The sequence below is a fragment of the Gopherus evgoodei genome, unplaced genomic scaffold (genome assembly GCF_007399415.2).
Source record: "Gopherus evgoodei ecotype Sinaloan lineage unplaced genomic scaffold, rGopEvg1_v1.p scaffold_47_arrow_ctg1, whole genome shotgun sequence".
NCBI lineage: Eukaryota > Metazoa > Chordata > Testudines > Testudinidae > Gopherus > Gopherus evgoodei.
This window is the reverse complement of record NW_022060068.1, coordinates 1,583,421-1,606,630: the sequence shown is the minus strand read 5'-3', so window position 1 is coordinate 1,606,630 and position 23,210 is coordinate 1,583,421. Positions and strand designations below refer to the sequence as shown.

Genomic DNA, 23,210 nt, shown 5'->3' with positions numbered 1-23,210 from the left:
TTTAGAAGTGTGAGCATCAAGGGTGATGTCGTGGTAGGAGTCTGCTATAGACCACCAGACCAGTGGGATGAGGTGGACGAGGCTTTCTTCCGGCAACTAGCAGAAGTTACTAGATCGCAGGCCCTGGTTCTCATGGGAGACTTTAATCACCCTGATATCTGCTGGGAGAGCAATATAGCGGTGCACAGACAATCCAGGAAGTTTTTGGAAAGCGTAGGGGACAATTTCCTGATACAAGTGCTGGAGGAACCAACTGGGGCAGAGCTCTTCTTGACCTGCTGCTCACAAACAGGGAAGAGTTGGCAGGGGAAGCAAAAGTGGATGGGAACCTGGGAGGCAGTGACCATGAGATGGTCGAGTTCAGGATCCTGACACAAGGAAGAAAGGAGAGCAGCAGAATACAGACCCTGGACTACAGAAAAGCAGACTTTGACTCCCTCAGGGAACTGATAGGCAGGATCGCCTGGGAGAACAACCTGAGGGGCAAAAAGAACAGGAGTATTGTGGCACCTTAGAGACTAACAAATTTATTTGAGCATAAGCTTTTGTGGGCTACAGCCCAATTCATCAGATGCATGCAGTGGAAAATACAGTAGGAAGATAGATATATACACAGAGAGCATGAAACAACGGGTGTTGCCATACACACTGTAAGAGTGTATATAGAGTGATCAGTTAAGGTGAGCTGTTATCAGCTGGAGAGAAAAAGAACTATTTGTAGTGGTAATGAAAATGGGGCAAAGGAGTCCAGGAGAGCTGGTTGTATTTTAAAGAATCCTTATTGAGGCTGCAGAAAAAAAACATCCCGATGTGGAGAAAGAACAGTAAATATGACAGGCGACCAGCTTGGCTTAACAGTGAAATCCTTGCTGATCTTAAACACAAAAAAGAGGCTTACAAGAAGTGGAAGACTGGACAAATGACCAGGGAGGAGTATAAAAATATTGCTCAGGCTGCAGGAGTGAAATCAGGAAGGCCAAATCACACTTGGAGTTGCAGCTGGCAAGAGATGTTAAGAGTAACAAGAAGGGTTTCTTCAGGTATATTAGCAACAAGAAGAAAGTCAAAGAGAGTGTGGGCCCCTCACTGAATGAGGGAGGCAACCTAGGGACAGAGGATGTGGAAAAAGCTAATGTACTCAATGATTTTTTTGCCCCTGTCTTCATGAACAAGGTCAGCTCCTAGACTGCTGCACTGGGCAGCACAGCGTGGGGAGGAGGTGACCAGCCCTCTGTGGAGAAACAAGTGGTTCAGGACTATTTAGAAAAGCTGGACGAGCACAAGTCCATGGGGCCGGATGTGCTGCATCCGAGGGGCTAAAGGAGTTGGCGGATGTGATTGCAGAGCCATTGGCCATTATCTCTGAAAACTCATGGCGATCGGGGGAGGTCCCAGATGACTGGAAAAAGGCTACTATAGTGCCCATCTTTAAAAAAGGGAAGGAGGAGGATCAGGGGAACTATAGGCCAGTCAGCCTCACCTCAGTCCCTGGAAAAATCATGGAACAGGTCCTCAAGGAATCAAACAGTGTGCCCTTGTTGCCAAGAAGGCTCATGGCATTTTGTGGCATTTTGGGCTGTATAAGTTGGGGCATTGCCAGCAGATCGAGGGACGTGATCATTCCTTCTATTCGGCATTGGTGAGGCCTCATCTGGAGTACTGTGTCCAGTTTTGGTCCCCACACTACAAGAAGGATGTGGAAAAATTGGAAAGAGTCCAGTGGAGGGCAACAAAAATGATTAGGGGTCTGGAGCACATGACTTATGAAGAGAGGCTGAGGGAACTGGGATTGTTTAGTCTGCAGAGGAAAAGAGTGAGGGAGGATTTGATAGCAGCCTTCAACTACCTGAAGGGTTTAGGTTGGATATTAGGAAACACTATTTCACTAGGAGGGTGGTGAAGCACTGGAATGGGTTCCCTAGGGAGGTGGTGGAATCTCCTCCCTTAGAGGTTTTTAAGGTCAGGCTTGACAAAGCCCTGGCTGGGATGATTTAGTTGGGGTTGGTCCTGCTTTGAGCAGGGGGTTGGACTAGATACCTCCTGAGGTCCCTTCTACCCCTGATATTCTCCGATTCTATGATATCTCTTGTGATATCTTAATATGTCAATAAACAAAAAATTTTTTTTGCAATATACCTGTTTGTGATATCTTAAATGTTGCATCTCGCGTCACACTTTTCCGTAATCGCAGCACTTGGCGCGTCTCGTTGATCAACCCTTACAAAAGAAGTATCAACACATACTAATCTAACTGATCTACGCGTGTAGGTACTCGCCTAGCCTTGGCACAAGGGTGGGAGCAGCCTGCCTGCACTGTTGCCGGATGTCTGATAATTATCTGGTTCTTTAATTGTAATTTTGGTTCTGTACATTAAATCTCGATTTCGGCCTAAGTGAGAATAACTGTGACACTTTACATAAAGTGGCAAAGTAGATATTAATATCAATTGTTATAGAATCTGAAACTTTTTGGCATCTTTAAGACTTTCTTGCTAAATATCATTCATTTAGGATTGGAAAAAAAAAACTGGAGCAGTGAAGCAGTCAAGATTTTCTGTGCTCTGGCTCCGCTCCAGCTCTGGGCAAAAACCTAGAGCTCCACTGCTCTGTGCTCCAGCTCCGGGTTCCGCTCCAAAGCCCTGGTTACATTGACGGGGGAGAGGTCGGGGGGCTGCACAACACCCACGGGGGAGAGGTCCCCTGTCAACATCATAAAACCAGCTCACCGAGCAGTGGTAGCGGGAGAGCATCTCCCCCCACCATGGCACTATGCAAACTAGCACTTATGCTGGCGACACTTATATCACTCGGGGGATGTTTATTCTTTTCACACTCCTGAGTGACAGGTGTTTTGCCAACAAATGTGCCAGTGCAGACGTGGCCTCACTTCAGGCCCCGTTCCCTGCTGCACAGTCCAACACCTCATGGAAGCCAGAGGCAGCTAAAAGACTTAAAGCATCAATAAGACAAAAGAGAAACATCAGAGATCCAGGTGTTGCTATTTTCATATTTCCAGGCTCGTTTCTAGGCCCAAGATGCCAGGGCACCGTGGGAGCAGGCTCGGCCCTTTGCTGGCTTATGTGAAACAGACGCTCTCACTCCTTTGAGGGTGCCTGGCAGCAATGGTTGGACTGGATCATGCTGTGAGGAGCTGGTGAAGCATCAGCAAAATTCACGCTCCACCGTTATTGACCAAACGGCACCCAGCTCTCTCCTTGGTTTGCACCCTGCCTGCGAGACTCGCTGGCTTACCCAAGTACAGATGTGCTGGAGACATGCTTGGGAAGGAGGCCAGGGAGCTGGCGGAGGGCAGCCCTGTCACGGCCTGACCCGGGAACGCCGCTGGAGGCCAGGTCATCGCACTCGCACAAGGCAGTGGAGGAATTACTCTTGGCTTCTCATGGGGTCACAGCCAGAGCCGCCTGCCCGCACCCCGCTGGGGCAGCGTCGCAGCCCAAGAGGTGGGCACAGTCAGGGCCGGCTCCCCCCACTCCGCTGGGGCAGCATCGCGGCCGAAGAGGTGCACACAGCCAGAGGCCCTCGGGTAATTTTCACAAGGTCTTTCTTGTGACGAGTTAGACAGCACTCAGCAGGCACAGACCCGTCCCAGGCCCGGCTGCATCCCTCCCAGCTGCAGACGGCCAGTGGGGAGCAGGGACGGCTCCAGGCCCCAGCATGCCAAGTGGAGAGTCCTCTGATCCTGCTGCTCCGGTGGACCTCCCGCAGGCGTGCCTGCGGAGGGTCCGCTGGTCCTGCGGCTTTGGTGAGCTGCAGGACCAGTGGACCCTCCGCAGGCACGCCTGCAAGAGGTCCACTGGAGCTGCGGGACCAGCGACTGGCAAATCACCCCCCGCGGCGTGCCACTACACTTGGGGCGGCGAAATGTCTAGAGCTGCCCCTGGTGAGGAGACCTGCCTCGAGGGGGCAGTTCAGGCCTCCTGACAGCACTGCAGTGGGCAATCTCTTAACACGAGCGCCCCCAGGTAACTGGGGGTTAGCCTCCAGCCCCCCTGGAGTGGGGCGGTCTCTCGCTCACGAGGGCAGGGAGATTTGCTGTTCTGGGCTCCACTGCAGCCAGTGGCTATGCAGGGTCCATGTGCCAGGAGCCGGCACAACACAGCGAGCCTGGCTCGCCAATTTCGTACAGGGCCCCCCTGAGTTTCCAGCTCTTCCTGTCCCCGGAGCTGCTCCGGGGATCCGCACGGCTCACCTGGGCTGGGGTAGCCGGGAATTCTGCCTTCGCTCAGGCCCTGGGGATAGCCAATGGCCGACTCATCATCTGGCTCCACTTTCACGATAATCTCTGGGTTTGCGTCACCTGTTCACAGGGAAGAAAAACCCTGACCCGCTGTTTCCTGCGGTCACTCGGGCTGGGGAGGGAGAACCTGCGAAATAGCTTTAAATTGGCTTTTGACTGCCCCTGGGAACACTGGCTGGAGTGTGTCTGTCTGTGTGTGAAAGATGCAGCAAGAGACCTCAGAGCTCCTGTCCCTGCCTGTGAATATACCGCCAGGGCCCCATCCTGTCCTCCTCCCACTTACTACAGTCTGCCCCAAATCCCCCCACACCCCCCAGGCCGCAGGGTGCCCCAGCTTCTGCTGACTCCTGTAGGCGAACCAGGATGCCAGACACTGGAGCTGGGTGTGCCAGGAGCTGGCTACAGCAGGGGGGCCACCTTGAGAAATCTACAGGCAGGTCCCTGAGTTCTTCCCCTCACACCTGCCCCCGATGACCGTCCCGGTGGATCCCAGCACCACTCACAGAAGGGGTCGTTGGGACCTTCTCCTTCACCGTAATGCTGGGCACACTCGCCGTAGGCATCGTCCTCGGGCTCCATTTTGACCACAATCTCTGCTTTGATACCTGCGGAAAGCCAAGCACATTGCACGGTCCCTGCGCCCACGGCACGGCTGCGAGGGAGAGACTGGCTCCAGGGCAGCATTCGACTCCCGCTGAGCTGCTCTCCCATGGTCAGCGGTGTTCGTTCCTAGGGAGCTCTTCCCCGCAGCACATTCACCCCTCGGGCATGCCAGGGAGGTCTTATCCCCGGTTACCGTCAGGGAGCTGAAGCACCCGGGACCTGTCCCCAGCCAAACCCCAAACACTCTAGCCCCCTGGCCACCTGGCCTGTCCCAGTTACATTCGGGGACGTGCAGGGCACTGGGGGAAATGCAGCCCCTGTTCATTGTGTCACTTCCTGGCAGGGATTCAGCCAGTTTCAGGGCAGCGAGAGACCTGCTGCCGCCCAACGTCCTTGCAGAACTCGTACCTTTGCTGCTGTGCTGGGGGAACCAGCCCCAGTCCCAAGGCCCGGCCAGCACGCTCGTGCTGTGGGAACGCACAGAGACTCCTCTGCATCCTCCCAGTGCGATGGCAGAGACGCCCAGTCAGCGCACTCGCACCATGGGGACGCACGGAGACGCCTCTGCCTCCTCCCAGTGCGATGGCAGAGACGCCCGGCCCGCGTGCTTGTGCCATGGGGACGCACGGAGACTACTCTGCGTCCTCCCAGTGTGAGGGCAGAGACGCCCGGTCAGCGCACTCGTACTGTGGGGACGCACGGAGACTCCTCTGCGTCCTCCCAGTGCGATGGCAGAGACGCCTGGCCCGCGTGCTCGTGCCATGGGGACGCATGGAGACTACTCTGCGTCCTCCCAGCGCAAGGGCAGAGACACCCAGCCCGCGCACTCGTGCCGTGGCGACGCACGGAGACTCCTCTGCGTCCTCCCAGTGCGATGGCAGAGACGCCCGGCCCACGTGCTCGTGCCATGGGGACGCACGGAGACTCCTCTGCGTCCTCCCAGTGCGACGGCAGAGACGCCCGGCCCGCGTGCTTGTGCCATGGGGACGCACGGAGACTCCTCTGCGTCCTCCCGGCGTGAGGGCAGAGACGTCTGGTGGCACCTATTTGGGCTGCCCCATTGCTGCCGGGCAAGGAACTGGACTGGCTCCAGCTAGATACGCCCCCAGCACTGGGCAGAGGGGCAGGCCAATCCCATTGCCCAGCCGGCTCAGTGGGGGCTGCCCTGCATATCCTGGGGCAGGGCAGGGCCAATGGGACGGGGCTCGCTGTGTTCCCGGGCAGAGGTGGGTCACTCGCACCGCGAGGGCAGGACGTGCTTGTGGTTCTAAGCCTTCTCTGCAGACACTGCCGAACTCCTAACCGCCTGAGCCCCTCCCCACCCCCAGCCCTTCCCCCCACGCCCCAGCCAGCCGCCTCGGCTCTTCCCGGACCTAGACTGGGAGCGCTGCAGGGCAGGGCCTGGCCTTGCCTGGCTGGGAAGTATCTGCGCCTCCTTTTACAGGGGGATGTAGGGGGGCCAGGCACAGCCAGCCCTGACCAGCATTTAACCGGGCTGGACCTGGGGGGGTTGGCATCACTCACCAGTGCTGGGGTAGCCGGGGAGGTCTCGGTCCCCCAGGCCTTGGGGATACCCCACATATGACTCGTCATCTGGCTCCACTTTCACCACAATCTCATGCTTCACGTCAGGCCAGCCTGTGCCTGGGAGAGGGAAGAGATAGAAGGGGAGAAGGAATCACATCCCGGGTCCCCTTGGGTCCGTGGGACAAGCTGGGGCAGTCCTGGGCTGGACTAACCCTGGGAGACTCTGGGCTGCACAGCCCCCGGCTGGGGAACCTGGACTGGGACTTTGGGGTTCTTGCATGGGGAATATTTTGTGCCCGTCCTTTCCCAGCCCAGGGCAGACTAATAACGCTTATTTCTCCAGAGAGAGCACCGGGGCCCTTTGGGTCAGGAGAGCCAGACCAGCTGCACGAGGCGTCCCTGTGCCAGGGGCTCAGACCCACTCCCTGGGGATGGGCCCACGTCCCACGACCGCACTCCTCGAGGAGGGGTCACGCCTTGCTCTGGGAAGCAGGGTCCCGGCTGCACACGTGCCCAGGGACTGCGCTGCTGCTTGACGAGCCCCTACATCTGCTCAACTCATCTAGATCCCAGTCAATCCCAGCTCCCGTCTGTGGCAAAGGCTCTGGTGCTGGTAGCAACCCTGCAGCGCCAAGCACACCCAGCTTTGATCAACTTCTAGTGCAGCTTGCGCGATCTGGGGCCCTTCCACGGTCAGAAACAGCTGGCAGGACGTAGGCAGCCCGACTGTAGCAGTTTATACGGGTTTCCCCAAGATCCTGGCTCTTCCTGGCCTCCCTTTGCCTGGTCAACCCCAGGTGGAATTTCGCAGCACTCACCTGTGCCAGGGGCATGGAGAATTCCTGTCTCTCTCTGCTCTGGGGGCCCCCCCGTGCACGGCTCCTCTTCCTGCTCCATTTTAATAAACACCTGGGGTCTCAGGTCAGCAGAACCTGCAAGGACAGAGAGTCACAGTGTGGTTCCCGGGGCCCCGGCACTGGCAGATACTTTTCAACCAAGAGCAGGTTCAGAGGTGATGCCGCCGAGCTCCCGAAGCCTCTGTCCTCAGGGAGCCGTTCACACCACGGCAGAACAACGCACGGGGGCTGGAAGCTGAAGTTAGAAACGTTCCAGCTGGGAAGAAGATGCACCGTGTGAGTGCTGCGGGGCGGGGATGGGCCGTGCGGGGCAGGGTGGGCTCTCCATGGCATGGAGTCGGTAAAGCGAGAGCGGCCAGTTTCCTGCTGAGCAGTCTGGGGGGCTCAACACACACTCACCTGTGCCAGAGGCGTCAGGTGTTCCCCTCTCTCTCCTCTCCCTGCGATCGCCCACACGCAGCCTGTCCCCTCGCTCCATCTGAGCTGGGCTTTCCGCGTCGAGGCCACCGGAGCCTGCCCAAGGGAAAGACGAGTCACGCTCAGGGCCTCCCGGGTCACCCAGGGCGTGGCAGGAATGATCCAGAACCCAATTCCAGGCAGCATCTGCCTTTAACCAGAGACACGGCTCCTCCACGGGCTCAGGCCAGGCAGTGAGGACGAGGGGCATGTTTGCAGTGTGAGGATTTGAACTCCCCACACATTGGGGTCCCAGTAACCCAGGGCCGTGTGCTCCCCAGTCTCTCTCCCTGCCCATGCCCGCAACTGTGCTGTGCTCAGCCCTCTCTAGCTCCTTCCTTCCCCTGCCCCCCTTCCCGGCACCACGCGATCTCCCTCTTCAAATCCCAGCACCTCCTGGGACTGGCCACTGACGGGGGTCAGGAAGAGCCAGTTATCCCAGCTGTGGGCAGGGATTTGCAGGGGGCTGTAGACCCCCCTCTCCGAGGCAGGAGCCAGCCTCTAGCTAATGGAGGCAGAGGGAACTGCCCCAGGGCAGGTGATCCCATCGCTGCCCCTTCCTTTGGAACGACTGGCCACAGGCCCAGCCCTGCAGGGCCCCTGGCCTGACCCAGTGCGACAGTCCCTCCCCCTCCTCGAACGCTCGGCACGCAGCCATGGCTGAGCTCCTGGGGCGCCAGACAGGCCACGCGGGAATTCAGCAAGAGAGCAAGGAGACGAACCGGAAACACCCGAGCTCTGTTAGTGGTGAATCCCTGGGGCATTTCCCCGGCTCCTGCCATGTCCTCGGGAGCCACTTCTCCCCGTGTCATCCCTCCAGAGCAGACTGGCTCCTCAGGGCCCGGGATGCTGACTTCCCACCCGCCTGCAGAGACCATGCCCCACAGGACACTCACACTCTGCTGGGCCTTCCCCACACTTGCATATTAAAGGCCCCTTTGTGTCATTTCTCGCTGGTTCTCCAACCCCTCCCAGGTCAGCAGCAGTGAATGTAGCCCACGCCGCGTTCACCCTCTTCCGTCACTCACAAAGCCGTTAGACAAATCCAGGCACCCTGTCCATCTCACAGGCATCCCCAGCAGAGCACCTTACTGCCTCCCTTTTCCTTCGCTCACGGTCCCGCCGCCGGCCTAAGCCAGAATTCTGGCCAATTGGCTGCCACCTCGTGTCCTGATCTGTGCCGGTGTCACCCGTGGGCTCTGCTTCGCGCCAGCCAGCGACGCAAAGCAGAAGGAACATGAGAGGAACACGGGTGTCAGGCAGAGCAGCCACGAGAACAGGGGCTAGAGCTCGGAGACCAACACATCTGCCAGGCTGCCCCGGAGCTGTGAGATCCGTGCTCCCTTCCCGACTCATGGCAATAACTCTTACTGGGAGAGCCCAGCAGGACAGGGGGTGGGTAACAGGATGAAGCCGGATTTCTAGAGCCTCGATTCCTGGCTACCAATGGAGACGTCAGAAACCCATCGGATACGACAGCACCTAGACAGACGAGCCCCAAAGCGTGTGAGCTCTTCTCCCATCTCCTCAGACAGCTGGTCTCCCTAGAACAGCCTCACAATTTTCAATATCACATATTTGAATCCAGGGAAGAAATGACGTGGAAAAAGGGTGTTAATTTTGATTTTCCTTGGACCATTTCTACACCCAATAAAGTCTCTGCATGGGGAGTCCTCCTGGAATAGACCAGCTGCCTCAGGAGTGGGGGGGGGCAGCTTTCTGCCTTTAACCCACCGCCCAACCCAAGTAAAACACAGACACTTCCCAGAGACACAGAGCCCAGGATGTGCACACGTCCCAGTGTCGCTCACAGCCGGCTCGGCTTCTTTGCTTTTATCACACAGGAGCACCAAAATAGCTGCCTAGTAAAAATACAAGACAGAGAAATCTAGCCCGGGGTGATGGCCCAAATTCTGTGCTGACCATCTCACGCCTAGCAGGCTTGTTAGAGTCAAGGCAGGATTTTGCCTTGCAGCTGGAGAGGAACGGAGCACCCTGGGTTATACCGTATGCTGGTTTGTTTTCTCGCAGGAGGCCGGTTGCTCTTGGTGGCCAATCTCAAAGGTTCGACAGGCCTTCTCCTCAATTCCAGGCACATCCAACTCTCCCAGCAAAACCAGGGAATCATAGAATATCAAGGTTGGAAGGGACCTCAGGAGGTCATCTAGTCCGACCCCCTGCTCCAAACAGGACCAACCCCAACTAAATCACCCCAGCCAGGGCTTTGTTAAGGAAGGCCCTAAAAACCTCTAAGGAAGGAGATTCCACCACCTGCCTAGGGAACCCATTCCAGTGCTTCACCACCCTCCTAGTGAAATAGTGTTTCCTAATATCCAACCTAAACCTCCCGCACTGCAACTTGAGACCATTAGTCCTTGTCCTGTCATCTGCTACCACTGAGAACAGTCTAGATCCATCCTCTTTGGAACCCCCTTTCAGGCGGTTGAAAGCAGCTATCAAATCCCCCCTCATTCTTCTCTTCTGCAGACTAAACAATCCCAATTCCCTCAGCCTCTCCTCATAAGTCATGTGCCCCAACCTCCTAATGATTTTTGTTGCCCTCCGCTGGACTCTTTCCAATTTTTCCACATCCTTCTTGTAGTGTAGGGCCCAAAACTGGACACAGTTCTCCAGATGAGACCTAACCACTGTTGAATAGAGGGAATGATCACGTCCCTCGATCTGCTGGCAATGCCCTTAGTTATACAGCCCAAAATGCTGTTAGCCTTCTTGGCAACAAGGGCACACTGTCGACTCATATCCAGCTTCTCGTCCACTGTAACCCCTAGGTCCTTTTCTGCAGAACTGCTGCCTAGCCACTCGGTCCCCAGTCTGTAGCAGTGCCTGGGATTCTTCTTTCCTAAGTGCAGGACTCTGCACTTGTCCTTGTTGAACCTCATCAGGTTTCTTTTGGCCCAATCCTCTAATTTGTCTAGGTCCCTCTGTATCCTATCCCTACCCTCCAGTGTGTCTACCACTCCTCCCAGTTTAGTGTTATCTGCAAACTTGCAGAGGGTGCAGTCCACACCCTCCTCCAGATCATTAATGAAGATATTGAACAAAACCGGCCCCTGGACCGACCCTTGGGGCACTCCACTCGAAACCAGCTGCCAACTAGACATGGAGCCGTTGATCACTGCCCGTTGAGCCCGATGATCTAGCCAGCTTTCTATCCACCTTATAGTCCATTCATCCAGCCCATACTTCTCTAACTTGCTGGCAAGAACACTATGGGAAATCGTATCAAAAACTTTGCTAAAGTCAAGGAATAACACGTCCACTGCTTTCCCCTCCTCCACAGACCCAGTTATCTCCTCATAGAAGGCAGTTAGGTTAGTCAGGCATGACTTGCCCTTGGTGAATCCATGCTGACTGTTCCTGATCACTTTCCTCTCCTCTGAGTGCTTCAGAATTGGTTCCTTGAGGACCTGCTCCATGATTTTTCCAGGGATTGAGGTGAGGCTGACTGGCCTGTAGTTCCCCAGATCCTCCTCCTTCCCTTTTTTAAAGGTGGGCACTATAGTAGCCTTTTTCTAGTCATCTGGGACCTCCCCCGATCGCCATGCGTTTTCAAAGATAATGGCCAATGGCTCTGCAATCACATCTGCCAAATCTTTTAGCCCCTCGGATGCAGCACGTTCGGCCCCATGGACTTGTGCTCGTCCAGCTTTTCTAAATAGTCCCAAACCACTTCTTTCTCCACAGAGGGCTGGTCACCTCCTCCCCATGCTGTGCTGCCCAGTGCAACAGTCTGGGAGCTGATCTTGATTGTGAAAACAGAGACAAAAAAAATCATTGAGTACATTAGCTTTTCCCACATCCTCTGTCCCTAGGTTGCCTCCCTCATTCAGTGAGGGGCCCACACTCTCTTTGACTTTCTTCTTGTTGCTAATATACCTGAAGAAACCCTTCTTGTTACTCTTAACATCTCTTGCCAGCTGCAACTCCAGTGTGATTTGGCCTTCCTGATTTCACTCCTGCAGCCTGAGCAATATTTTTATACTCCTCCCTGGTCATTTGTCCAAACTTCCACTTCTTGTAAGCTGCTTTTTTGCGTTTAAGATCAGCAAGGATTTCACTGTTAAGCCAAACTGGTCACCTGCAATATTTACTGTTCTTTCTCCACATCGGGATGTTTTTTTTCTGCAGCCTCAATAAGGATTCTTTAAACTACAGCCAGCTCTCCTGGACTCCTTTCCCCCTCTTGTTATTCTCCCAGGAGATCCAGCCCATCAGTTTCCTGAGGGAGTCAAATTCAATTGAAAATGCACAAAAACAGCATTTTATTTCTTTCATTAAATAAAATTACCGTAAATGTGCTGGATTCACAAGAAATAATAATAGAGGCTGTTTGGCTGTCCCCGCAACCGACGGACTAAAGGCAGCTGGCCTTAGCTGGAGCTGGTCCCACGTCTGTCCCCCCGCACCCTGCGCTTCACAGACCGCAGGAGGAGAACGAACCTTCCCGCTTTCCCAGCTCCCCGCCGGTGTCTGGCCGCGCCCAGGGACCGGACTCACTGTACCTGCCAGAGGCTCCTGCTGCCAAACGCTGGGCCGAGGGGCCTGGCCAGCGCCTTCCGCGGCCCGGCTGGGTCCCCTGGGTCTCCGCAGCCGGCACCAGCCGCCCAGCTCGGCGCGTTGCGAGCGAACCCGCAGGCTCCAGGCCTGGCCACCGGCTGCGGATTTCAGGCTGACTTGTAGCCGGAGCGCCTCGGACCCAGCCGGGGTGAGCCCCGCAGACAGCGCAGGGGGCCGCCCGCAATCGCCTCCCCCAGCCCGGTGCAGGCTGCGCGGCCCCCCGGGACGCGGGGCGGGGCTGCCAAGGCACAAAGCCGGGACGGCGGGGCCAGGAGCCGGCTGCGCCCGGGGCAGGTTGGGGGCTTTGCGGGGCTGGGCGCCGCGTCCCTCCCGCAGCCGCCGGCGGGGCCGGACCGGGGCGCGCTGCACCGGGGGCCGGGCGAGGGCATGTGCCGCTGGGCAGCCGCGGCCCCATCGCTCGCGGAGGGGAGAGCGGGGAAATGGCTGCAGGGACTTCGGCGCAGGTAGGGTAGGGCCGGGCTGGGGGCTCTGGGGGCGCGCCGGGGCCGGGCCGGGGGGGGCTCTGGGGGGCGGCCGGGCCGGGCTGGGGGCGCTGGGGGCGCGCGGCGGGGCCGGGGGAGGCTCTGGGGGGCGCTGGGGCCGGGCCGGGGGGGGGGATCTGGGGGGCGCCCGGGCCGGGGGGAGGCACCGAGGATTGGCGGCGCCTCCAGCCAGCAGCGCCCTTGCTGCTTCCTAGGTGCTGCGGCTGGGCCCGGGAGGCGGGGGTTTGGGAGCCAGGACTCCTGGGTTCCATTCCCAGCTCTGGGAGAAGAATGGGGCCTAGTGGCTGAGGGGAGGGGGCTGGGAGTTAGGGCTCCTGGGTTTTGTTCCTGACTTGCTGTGGAACCTCTTCTAGTCCTTTCCCGGCTCTGTGCCTCAGTATCCCCCTCTGTAAAAGAGGATCAAGGAATAACTGCACACCGTGCCAGGCAGTGCAGGCAGATAAACGGTAGTTCCGTCGTTCCCCCCCCGTCAGGGCATCTCAGTCCAGCGCACCTGGCAGCATTGCTGCTGCTCCCCACCTCTGCAGAGCCTCCCCTCGCCACCCCCCACCCCGGCCCCGGTCCCTGCCATTGTGGAGCAGGGGCTCCCCAGCACGCCCCACTTGGAACAGCGGAGCCGGCGAGGCCTGTCTCTGGCTCGCTTCCCATCAACAGCAAAGGGTGATGCCTGCATCCTGCCCTGGAGCCCGGCGTGAAGGGGGCTGAGGCCCTGGGATGCTGGATCCATGTGTTGCCTCCTGAGCGTTACTCTGCAACCCCCTCCCTGCGAAGAGCCGCAGCCCCGCTCAAGTGGGAACCTGCCTGGGAACCTGCCTGCCTGGTCTGGGTTATTAGCTAGCGATTGCCTTGTGGCCCCAGGCGTGGGCCGGGCCGGGCCCCCCTTGTGGGACACGCTCCGAGCAGGAAGCCTGGGCCCCAGGACCTGGTCAGTAGGTACCAGCCCAGAGACAGCAGAGGTGGGTGGGCGGAGGGTGGGCTTGGGGACACAATGCAGCGGGGCTGAGCGTGGCGGGCAGCAGGCTCGGGGTGTCGCAGCCTCCGGCACAGGAGGCTCGTGAAGGTGGATACCCAGGTGGTTCTGTGGGGGCACCGAGGGGCTTGTTTGACAGTGTACCAGGCAGTCTGTGCGCCGGCTGGCAGCTGAGAGGGAGATAGCGGGTGGGTGAGGACGGACACTGAGAACTAGCAGCGAAGGAGCTAGTGGAGGGCAGCAAAGAGGGGGCGACGTGGTCAAAGCGAAGGGCCCCAAGTCCAGGCTGCGAGCATCCACAGGCCGCCGAAGTGGGTGGTGCTGAGCAGGGGTGGCTTGTTTCCCAGGGGCCCATGACCTTTGAGGATGTCGCTGTGTATTTCACCAAGGAGGAGTGGAAGAAACTGGCCGGATGGCAGCGGGAGCTGTACCGCCATGTAATGCTGGAGAACTATGAACTGCTGGCCTCACTGGGTGAGCTCCTCGGCCATCCCTTGTTAGCAGCAGCCCCCAACTCAGAAGTCACTGGGGTCCCCCACCAATTCCTGCTGTGGGGAAATCTGATTGATTGTGACAACCATGGAACCCCATGGGGCATGGCAAGGCATGGGGTGGGCAGGGACCAGGGCAGGCTGGGCCAGGCGAGGTGTGGGGTGGGCAATGGGGTGGGCGAGGCGTGGGGTGGGCTGGGACCAGGGCAGGCTGGGGCAGACGAGGTGTGGGGTGGGCAATGGGGTGGGCGAGGCGTGGGGTGGGCTGGGACCAGGGCAGGCTGGGGCAGGCGAGCTGTGGGGTGGGCACCGGGGTGGGCTGGCATCAGAGCGGGAGAGGCATAGGCAGGCTGGTGTGGGGCTGCATAAGCTCCTGTCTGTGCACTTCAGCTGTGACCCGCAATATCCCCAGCTGACTTCTTGGGGGTCTCACTCAGTCCCTGTCTCCATTTCAACCCGGTTGTGCGTGGTGCCCAGCACTGAGCCCCAGGAACTGCTTTTGCCCAGATCTGGCCTCGTAGCCCTGGTCAACACGTTGCTTGTGCAGGCGTGTCCGAGCGCTCCAGACGCTGGCGGGGTGGGGAGCCCTGGCGGGGGATGATGGAGGGTTGGGGGGCAGGATGTGGGGGGAGATTCTGTCTGGCCCCTGTGGGAATTAACCACTCTGACTGTGCCTCATACAAGACGGCCCCTTTAGCGCCAGCTCTGAGGACTGTTTCACATCTGACCCCAAGCACCTCCCCGCCCCCTCCACCCCACAGCAGCCCAGGGGAGCCCGAGCCAGCGTCCTGGGGAAGTGCCAGAAACTGACTGTGCTTCTCCCCCCGGCCCAGGCTCTGCAAGCCCCAAACCTGAGCTCGTCTCTAATCTGGAGCGAGGGGAAGAGCCGCATGTCAGGGACAGCCAGGAGCTGCGATCGAGGGAGAGCCCCAAAGGAGAGCGAGGGAGAGCCCCAGGTGAGTGATGCACACACCTCTGCGGACCCAGTTCCTAGCCTGGACGGAGCTGGCTGGCCTGGCATGCCCACTCTGAGGCCCTGCCCCCTCCCCCCTTGCTTTGCCCCGAGTTGTCGCTGACGGCTGGGCAGCATGGGCGTATGATGGCTCAGGTGCAAACAGCGGCACACGGCCCGAGACGGGAAACTCAGGCCATGTCTAAATCTAAAATTTTGCAGCGCTGGTTGTTACAGCTGTATTAGTACAGCTGTATAGGGCCAGCGCTGCAGAGTGGCCACACTTACAGCAACCAGCGCTGCAAGTGGTGTTAGATGTGGCCACACTGCAGCGCTGTTGGGCGGCTTCAAGGGGGGTTCCGGGAACGAGAGAGCAAACCGGGGAAGGAGACCTGCTTCGCCGCGGTTTGCTCTCGCGTTCCCCGAACCACCCTGCAAACCGCAGGGAAGGAGACCTGCTTGCTCGGGGGTTTGGGGAACGAGAGAGCAAACCAGGAAAGGAGACCAGCTTCGCCGCGGTTTGCTCTCGCGTTCCCCGAACCACCCTGCAAACCGCAGGGAAGGAGACCTGCTTGCTCGGGGTTCCGGGAACGCGAGAGCAAGCCGGGGAAGGAGACCAGCTTGATTACCAGAGGCTTCCTCCTTCCACGGAGGTCAAGAAAAGCGCTGGTAAGTGTCTACATTGGATTACCAGCGCTGGATCACCAGCGCTGGATCCTCTACACCTGAGACAAAACGGGAGTACGGCCAGCGCTGCAAACAGGGAGTTGCAGCGCTGGTGATGCCCTGCAGATGTGTACACCTTCAAAGTTGCAGCGCTGTAACTCCCTCACCAGCGCTGCAACTTTCTGATGTAGACAAGCCCTCAGGCCTGGAGACTTCCAGACCCATAGTTTCTAGCGTGCTCGTACACAGCTGTAGTGACTGCGCATGTGCATGGCCAGGTCGCTGTGTAGCATGGCCCGTTATTACACGTGCAAACACTGTCTCTGCATTACTGCTCACGGCTGATTCTCCGCCCTGCACCTCACGTAGCCTTGTGTCCTGTTAGCGCGGCTGACCCGTCTCCGCTCCCGCCGATCTCTCCCTGCTGCTGTGGAATGTGTCCCACGTGCTCTGCAAGCAGCGCCTGCAGCCACTCGCTCCTGGAGTCGATTCCCCACCAGGGTTTAGTGCCCACGTCCCAGCGGAGGGGCCCAAACTCAAACTCTGTCTGAAAAAGCCCACATGAGTGTCGTGCTGAGACTGACAGATCGTTCCTAGGAACTCCCAGCTGCTGCTCCTTACAGGGAATGCAGGCTGGGCTGTGGCAGCCCCATGGTCTGGGCATGGTATGATCTTGTGGTTTCCTATTGCTCAGAGCCCCCCAGTGGGGAGGGTGACCAGCTGCTAGCGCAGGGGTTGAGAACAGGGTGGGATCCTGTCATAAACAGATAGTTAAGGGTTAATAGAACAGAAGTACTTCATGTCTCTCTTGCCTGGAAAGGGTTAACAAGTTCAGTGAGCCTGGCTGTCACCTGACCAGAGGACCAATCAGAGGACAGGATACTTTCAAATCTCGAGGGAGGGAAGTTTGTGTGTGTGCTGCTAGTTTTTGGTTGTTGTTCTCTCTGGGTTCTGAGAGTAACCAGATGTGCAACCAGGTTTCTCTCCAATCTCTCCGATACAGGCTCTTATGTGTTCAGAATAGTGAGTACTAGGTAGATAAGGCGAGTTAGACTTATGATTGTTTTCTTTATTTGCAAATGTGTATTTGGCTGGAAGGATTTTACTTTGTACTTGTATTCTTAGGCTGGGAGGGTATTCCCAGTGTCTATAGCTGAAAGACCCTGTAACATATTCCATTTTAAATTTACAAAGATAATTTTTTACTATTTTTCCTTCTTTAATTAAAAGCTTTTCTTGTTTAAGATCCTGATTGCTTTTTATTCTGGTGAGACCCCAGGGGACTGGGTCTGGAGCCACCAGGGAATTGGTGGGGAGAAAGGAGGGAAGGGGGAGAGAGAGGTTAATTTCTCTCGGTGTTAGGATTACTGTCTCTCTCAGGGAGAGTCTGGGAGGGGGAGAGAAAAGGAGGGAGGAAGGTGCATTTTCCTCTCTATTTTAAGATTCAAGGAGTTTGAATCACAGTGATCTTCCAGGGTAATCCAGGGAGGGGAAGCCTGGGAGAGGCAACGGTGAGGGAAAGGGTTTACTTTCCCTGTGTTACGATCCAGAGGGTCTGGGTCTTGGGGGTCCCCGGGCAAGGTTTTGGGGGGACCAGAGTGTACCAGGCACTGGAATTCCTGGTTGGTGGCAGCGCTACAGGTTCTAAGCTGGTAATTGAACTTAGAGGAATTCATGCTGGTACCCCATCTTTTGGATGCTAAGGTTCAGAGTGGGGAATTATACCATGACAGCTCCCCACTCCTGGGTCACAGCCTCTCATTGCAGGTGACTGTCACGGAGTCCCCAGGCGATGCTCTGGAACTGCTCCCCACCAAGCCAGTCAGGACTTTGGGAAGCCTCCTCTCCCTTGGAGCAGACTTGTTCAGGGCAAGAAGCTCCCACGGCTTCACCTCCTGGGTCTCTCCTTGGAGCATTCAGCATCCTCTGCCCCTCCGTGCGCTTCCCACAGCGAGTCCACCCCAGCGGGGTCCTGGGGAAGCCACCGGGTTCTGCACCCCCACTTTGCAGTCAGACGTGACTCTCAGCCAGCCAGTAAAACAGAGGTTTATTCGATGACAGGAACACGGTCTAAAACAGAGCTTGTAGGTACAGCAAACCGGACCCCTCGGCTGGGTCCATTCTGGGGGGCAGGGAGCCAGAGCCCCAGGTCTGCCCTCCACCCTGGACCCCAGCCAGCTCCAGACTAACAACCCCTCCAGCCCCTCCTCTCTGCTCAGCCCCTTTCCCGGGCCAGGAGGTCACCTGATCCCTTTGTCTCCAACACCTTCAGCTGGCACCTTTGCAGGGGAGGGGCCCAGGCCATCAGTTGCTAGGAGACAGAGTGTCAGGCATTTAGGTGCACTGGCCCTTTGCTCTGCCAGATACTTAAGAACTGCCATGGGGACACTGAGGCACCAACGCAGTATTCAGAGAAAACATTAAGAACTTTCCCAGTTCGTCACATCTCTCCCCCCTTCGAGACCGAACTGAGCGAGGTCACTTCAGCCAGTGACCTGGGGAAGTTCGAACCCACCAAGGTTCCCATGGATGCCCCAGCATCTCTCCCATTCCTTGGTGTGAGTTACACCAGGACAGTCCAGTCTCATGCCCTCCCTTAGGTCGGGTGTGCTTGATGGCACTTGCAGGCCGCAAGTGGGAAGGTTTATGCAGCCCACACCCTTTGCCACCCCAGGACCCCTGGGCTTCAAGCTGCGAGTGGGTCTTTTCCCAGCACTCTGGTCTGTGATTCGGGCTCTCTTGGTTAAGAGCCCCCATCTTTTCCTTTGCCAGCTCTGGGCTTGGGCAGCTGCTTTCCACTTTGTGGCCCAGACACAACACCTCTGCCGTCCCCCCTTGCACTTTTCAGCTTTTACCGTCAGTTCCACCTCCTCGAGGCAGCCCAGCCCCCTCTTCACCTGGGACACCTGTTCCTCCCAGGTCTGGCTAAAGATGCACATGTTATCAGTGTCTGCCAGGGCCAAGTTCTCCATCTCCCTCTGCTTGTCTAGAATTTCCCCAGGCCTAGGCATGGGGTGGGCATCGGACACTGTGATGGCTTTAAGCTTCTGATAGCCCCCTCTCTGGTGTGCAGGGGGGTGGGGAGCATCTCTCCCTCCAACTCAGCCCCAGGGGGCTGGTTACAGGTAGGTAGGTATCCTGAGTCCAGCAGCCCCTCCCCCCTGCCAGCCAGGTTATTTGCATTTTCACTGACCATTTTCATCCTAGCCAATTGGTTCCCTGGATTTGAATTCAAACCCTCGGCCGTTACAGGAGCGGGGCCTGGATCCTGTCCCATGGGGAGACAGTTACCCCCCAACAGGGCCTCCCCGCCAATATCCTGGAGAACCCCAACTATTAGCCAGCCCAACCCCTTCTGGGCATGCACAGGGATCTGGGCCATAGGCAGGGCGAGGGGCTTCACCCCAGGGAACTTCACCCAGGTTCCACAGTCCCTCAGCATCTGGGGCTGCACCACCACAGTTCTCTCTGTCCCAGGGTCTCGCCCCTGCAGGCGTGTTTCCCCACTGACCCCTGGGCAGCCCCCTATGTCTCTCTGCTCCACCATCACCAGTCCACGCTGCTGCTGCTTCTCATGCAGCTTTTCCTCGGGCTCTTGCTCTCTCTCACAGTCCTCTCGCTCTCTCGGGCTCCGCTCCCATCCCATCCGTCTCCAATCTCCTGATGGGGAACCCAATCGTGAAGACCCTCGTCTGACTGGGGACCAGACTCTCGGGGATGCCTGGCTGATGCTCCAGCTGCTCCCAGATCCTCTTGTAGCCCCATCGGGGCCAGGAATCTGCTCCTCAGAGCAGTGCTTCTCCTTCAACTGCACGATTAACTGTGCCTTGGTGAATTTCCCCATGCGTAACCCTCTCTTTGTGTACAGGATCACAATGTCCTTCTCAAGGAGATGGTGATAGGCCATTACCTCACCGTTCCCAAGTGGCTCTGGACTCACAGGCCTGTGTGCTCTTGGCTCCCCCATGGTTTCCAGGAAGAACCCCGGGTGTGCCAGCCCTTCTCGTGATCACCACCTCTCTGCCAGGGTCGAGCTGCAGACTCCTCCGCCCCTGGGACTGCTCCTGCAATCCCCCGGGGAACCCTGCTACTGCAAAATCCTTCTCTCTCCCAAGGTCGAGCGGCAAGCTCCTCCGCCCCTGAGACTGCTTGCTGCAGTCCTCAGGGGGACCCCGTTACTCCAACAGTCCTTCTCGCTGGTCACACACTCCCAGAGGTTAACTGCCCCCTGAAACCATCCCACTCTGAGCCTTCAGCACGCCTGGTCCTCATTATCCCTCTTTTGTTTTACTGCTCCCCAGTCACTTACTGCAAGCAGCGCCATTCACGGGGTGCAGTACGTCCCGCTGCTGCCACCAGTTGTCACGGAGTCCCCGGGCCATGCTCTGGAACTGCACCCCACCAAGCCAGTCAGGACTTTGGGGAGCCTCCTCTCCCTTGGAGCAGACTTGTTCAGGGCAAGAAGCTCACACGGCTTCACCTCCTGGGTCTCTCCTTGGAGCATTCAGCATCCTCTGCCCCTCCGTGCGCTTCCCACAGCGAGTTGCCCCAGTGGGGTCCTGGGGAAGCCAGAGGGTCCTGCACCCCCACTTTGCAGTCAGACGTGACTCTCAGCCAGCCAGTAAAACAGAGGTTTATTCGATGACAGGAACAGGGTCTAAAACAGAGCTTGTAGATACAGCGAACCGGACCCCTCGGCTGGGTCCATTCTGGGGGTCAGTGAGCCAGACCCCCACGTCTGCCCTCCACCCTTGACCCCAGCCAGTTTCAGACTAACAACCCCTCCTCTCTGCTCAGCCCCTTTCCCGGGCCAGGAGGTCACCTGATCCCTTTGTCTCCAACACCTTCAGCTGGCACCTTTGCAGGGGAGGGGCCCAGGCCATCAGCTGCTAGGAGACAGAGTGTCAGGCATTTAGGTGCACTGGCCCTTTGCTCTGCCAGATACTTAAGAACTGCCGTGGGGACACTGAGGCACCAATACAGTATTCAGAGAGAACATTAAGAACTTTCCCAGTTCGTCACAGTGACTCATTCAGGGCTGCACATGGAGGGTTTCCAGTGGGACTGGGAGCCAGGACTCCTGGGTTCTTATTCCCAGCTCTAGGAAGGGAATGGGATCTGCTGGGAGGTGGGAGCCAGGACTCCTGGGTTTTGTTCCAAGATCTGCCAATGAGGTGCTTTGAGACCTTGGACAAGTAACAGCCTCTCTCTGTGCCTCAGTTTCCCCATTGGTAGCCAGGGATGATCTTTGCTCCCAGGAGGGCTGCAGGGCTCAGAGCCTGGGGCTGGAGGGGGTCCAACTGTTCCAGGAAGATGCGGGGTGTGTGGGGCCCAGTTGCCCAGGGCTGCCCTGGGAACGAGGCGTGGGAGAGGCGCTGGGCGGGCTGCGGAGAGCTGACAGGGTCTCTTTCCCCGCAGACCCTTCCAAGCGCCGGCTCTCGTGCTGCACAACCGCAGTCATTTCCAAGAGGAAGGAGCTCTCACTGGCCGACCGGGTCAAGCTGCTGCAGGCCCTAGAGTCACCCTCTGCCTCCCTGTCCAGTGTGGCCAAGCTGTTTGGGATCTCCAAGAGCCAGGCGGGCCGGATCGGCCGCAGCAGGGAGCAGATTCTGGCCGACTGGCGCACCAACGCCAACCCACTGCGGAAGCGCAAGCGGGAGGGCAAGGGCGGAGAGGTGGAGGACGCGCTGTTCCTCTGGTTCCAGCAGGCCCTGGCCAGGGGGGAGAGGCTCTCGGGTCCCATCCTGAAGGCCAAGGCCCAGGAGCTGGCCCTGCACTCAGGCCGGGAGTTCGAGGCCACAGACGGCTGGCTCTGCCGGTGGAAGACCCGCCACAACATCGTCTTCAAGCGGCAGCTCGGCGAGAAGCAGGACGTGGATGTCGGCAGTGCCCAGAGCTGGGTGAACGAGGTGCTGCCCTCCCTGCTGGCCGGCTACAGTGCCGAGAACATCTTCAATGCCGACGAGACCAGGCTGCTGTACCGCGGCTACCCCGGCCGGGACCCGCCACTCCTGAGTAGCAAGAAGGCCAAGGACCGCGTCTCCGTCCTCTGCTGCGCCAACCACGCTGGCACGGAGAAGAGGCGCCTGCTGGTGGTGGGCAAGAGCCGGCGGCCGCGGTGCCTGCCCAAGGACCTGCGCGCCCTGCCCATTGCCTACGCCAACTCGGCCAACGCCTGGGTGACCGCGCACATCTTCCAGCAGTGGGCGCTGCAGTGGGACCAGGAGCTGCGACGCAACCGGCGCAAGGTCCTGCTCTTCCTGGCCCACAACAGCGCCCACCCCCGCGAGCTGCAGGCCAAGCTGCACCACATCAAGCTGGCCTTCCCCCCCAACACCAGCAGCATCACCCAGCCCTTGGACATGGGCGTCGTCCGCAATCTGAAGGGACACTACCGGGCACTGGTGGCGGCCAAGGCCCTGCTGAGCCCAGAGCAGGGGCGGGCGGGGCGGGCGGCTGAGATCGCCGGGCGGGTCACACTGCTGGACGCCGTTTACATGCTGCACCAGGCATGGAGCCTGGTCCGGCCGGCCACAGTGCAGAGCTGCTTTCGGAAGGCCGGCTTCCACCTGGCGCCCTTTGAGCAGGAGGAGCTGGACCTGCCGCCGCTGGCCGACGTGCCCCGGCCATCCTTCATGAGCGAGCAGGACTTCAGCGAGTTCGTCGGCATGGACGCCGAGGAGCCGGCCGTGGGCGAGATGACCAGTGAGGAGTGTGCGCTGGCCCAGAGGAGCCAGTGGGCCGAGGCTGCCGAGTGCTCGGAGGAGGACGGGGACCTGGACCCAGGGAGCCACGTCACTGCTGCCGAGGCCCTGGCCGGTCTGTCTGCCGCCATGAAGTGGTGCCAGCTGCACGGCCTGGTGTACCACTGGGAGAGACTGCTGGAGACAGAGAGCACCGTGCGAATGGCCGCTGTGGCCGAGGCCAGCCAGAGCCGGGTCCCTGGTCGCTCCCGCTACGTGCCTGGCATGGGGCTGCTGGCTCCGCCCGGGCTGGGTTCGGCCTGCTCTGACCCCTCCTGCAGTGCTGCCGTCTGACCCGCTCCCCACCCTTCCCCCTGGGGGGCTCGGGCAGCATGGCAGGGTGAGCCCAGTGCCGCAGGCTGCCCGCGGGGAGGGGAAGGGCCAGGGTTCCCCAGGGCTCGGTGTCTAAACTGCGAGTAGATCAGGCGGGGGGGGCACCGGGGCTGGGGGTGTGGACAAGAGGAGGGGGAAGGACAGACAGCATGGGGTGGGGGAGAGACGAGCCTTCCAGTGGACTGGTCATTCCCCAGGAACGGGTCTCTTCTCCCCCCACCACCCCGGTAACCCGTTCCACTGCCTCACCACCCTCCTAGTGAAATAGTGTTT

At 58.7% G+C, this 23,210-nt stretch overlaps 2 protein-coding genes across 3 annotated transcripts in view; one reads left to right on the top strand and one right to left on the bottom strand.

Annotated features, from left to right (window-relative positions):
* The window catches only part of LOC115642902, a 19,138-nt gene extending 6,470 nt beyond the window's left edge, over positions 1-12,668 (bottom strand). Inside the window, exons 1-8 of the mRNA XM_030546553.1 lie at positions 12,419-12,668; positions 12,225-12,377; positions 7,645-7,758; positions 7,207-7,320; positions 6,386-6,505; positions 4,762-4,863; positions 4,211-4,318; positions 2,137-2,217 (exon numbers count right to left, since the gene is read on the bottom strand). Of these exons, the coding sequence (XP_030402413.1) occupies positions 2,137-2,217; positions 4,211-4,318; positions 4,762-4,863; positions 6,386-6,505; positions 7,207-7,320; positions 7,645-7,758; positions 12,225-12,377; positions 12,419-12,668 (1,042 nt within the window). The remainder of the gene's footprint in view (positions 1-2,136; positions 2,218-4,210; positions 4,319-4,761; positions 4,864-6,385; positions 6,506-7,206; positions 7,321-7,644; positions 7,759-12,224; positions 12,378-12,418) is intronic.
* On the top strand, positions 12,665-23,210 carry LOC115642922 (tigger transposable element-derived protein 3-like). Of its 2 annotated transcripts, none has more exons than XM_030546599.1 (4): positions 12,665-12,743; positions 14,100-14,226; positions 15,077-15,199; positions 21,280-23,210. In XM_030546599.1, the coding sequence occupies exons 1-4, from the start codon at positions 12,720-12,722 to the stop codon at positions 22,896-22,898; spliced, it is 1,893 nt and encodes a 630-aa protein (XP_030402459.1). In that variant the 5' UTR covers positions 12,665-12,719; the 3' UTR covers positions 22,899-23,210. The 2 variants fall into 2 exon arrangements, with proteins under 2 accessions (XP_030402459.1, XP_030402460.1); XM_030546600.1 differs by having other exon boundaries at positions 12,703-12,743; positions 14,145-14,226.

What these genes read in the sequence shown, in the direction of transcription:
- LOC115642922 (XM_030546599.1), top strand. Translation starts at nt 12,720, where the DNA reads ATGGCTGCAGGGACTTCGGCGCAG. An exon ending in TGAACTGCTGGCCTCACTGG is followed by an intron (nt 14,227 to 15,076) that starts GTGAGCTCCTCG and finishes CCCCCGGCCCAG; the next exon opens with GCTCTGCAAGCCCCAAACCT. An exon ending in AGAGCGAGGGAGAGCCCCAG is followed by an intron (nt 15,200 to 21,279) that starts GTGAGTGATGCA and finishes CTTTCCCCGCAG; the next exon opens with ACCCTTCCAAGCGCCGGCTC.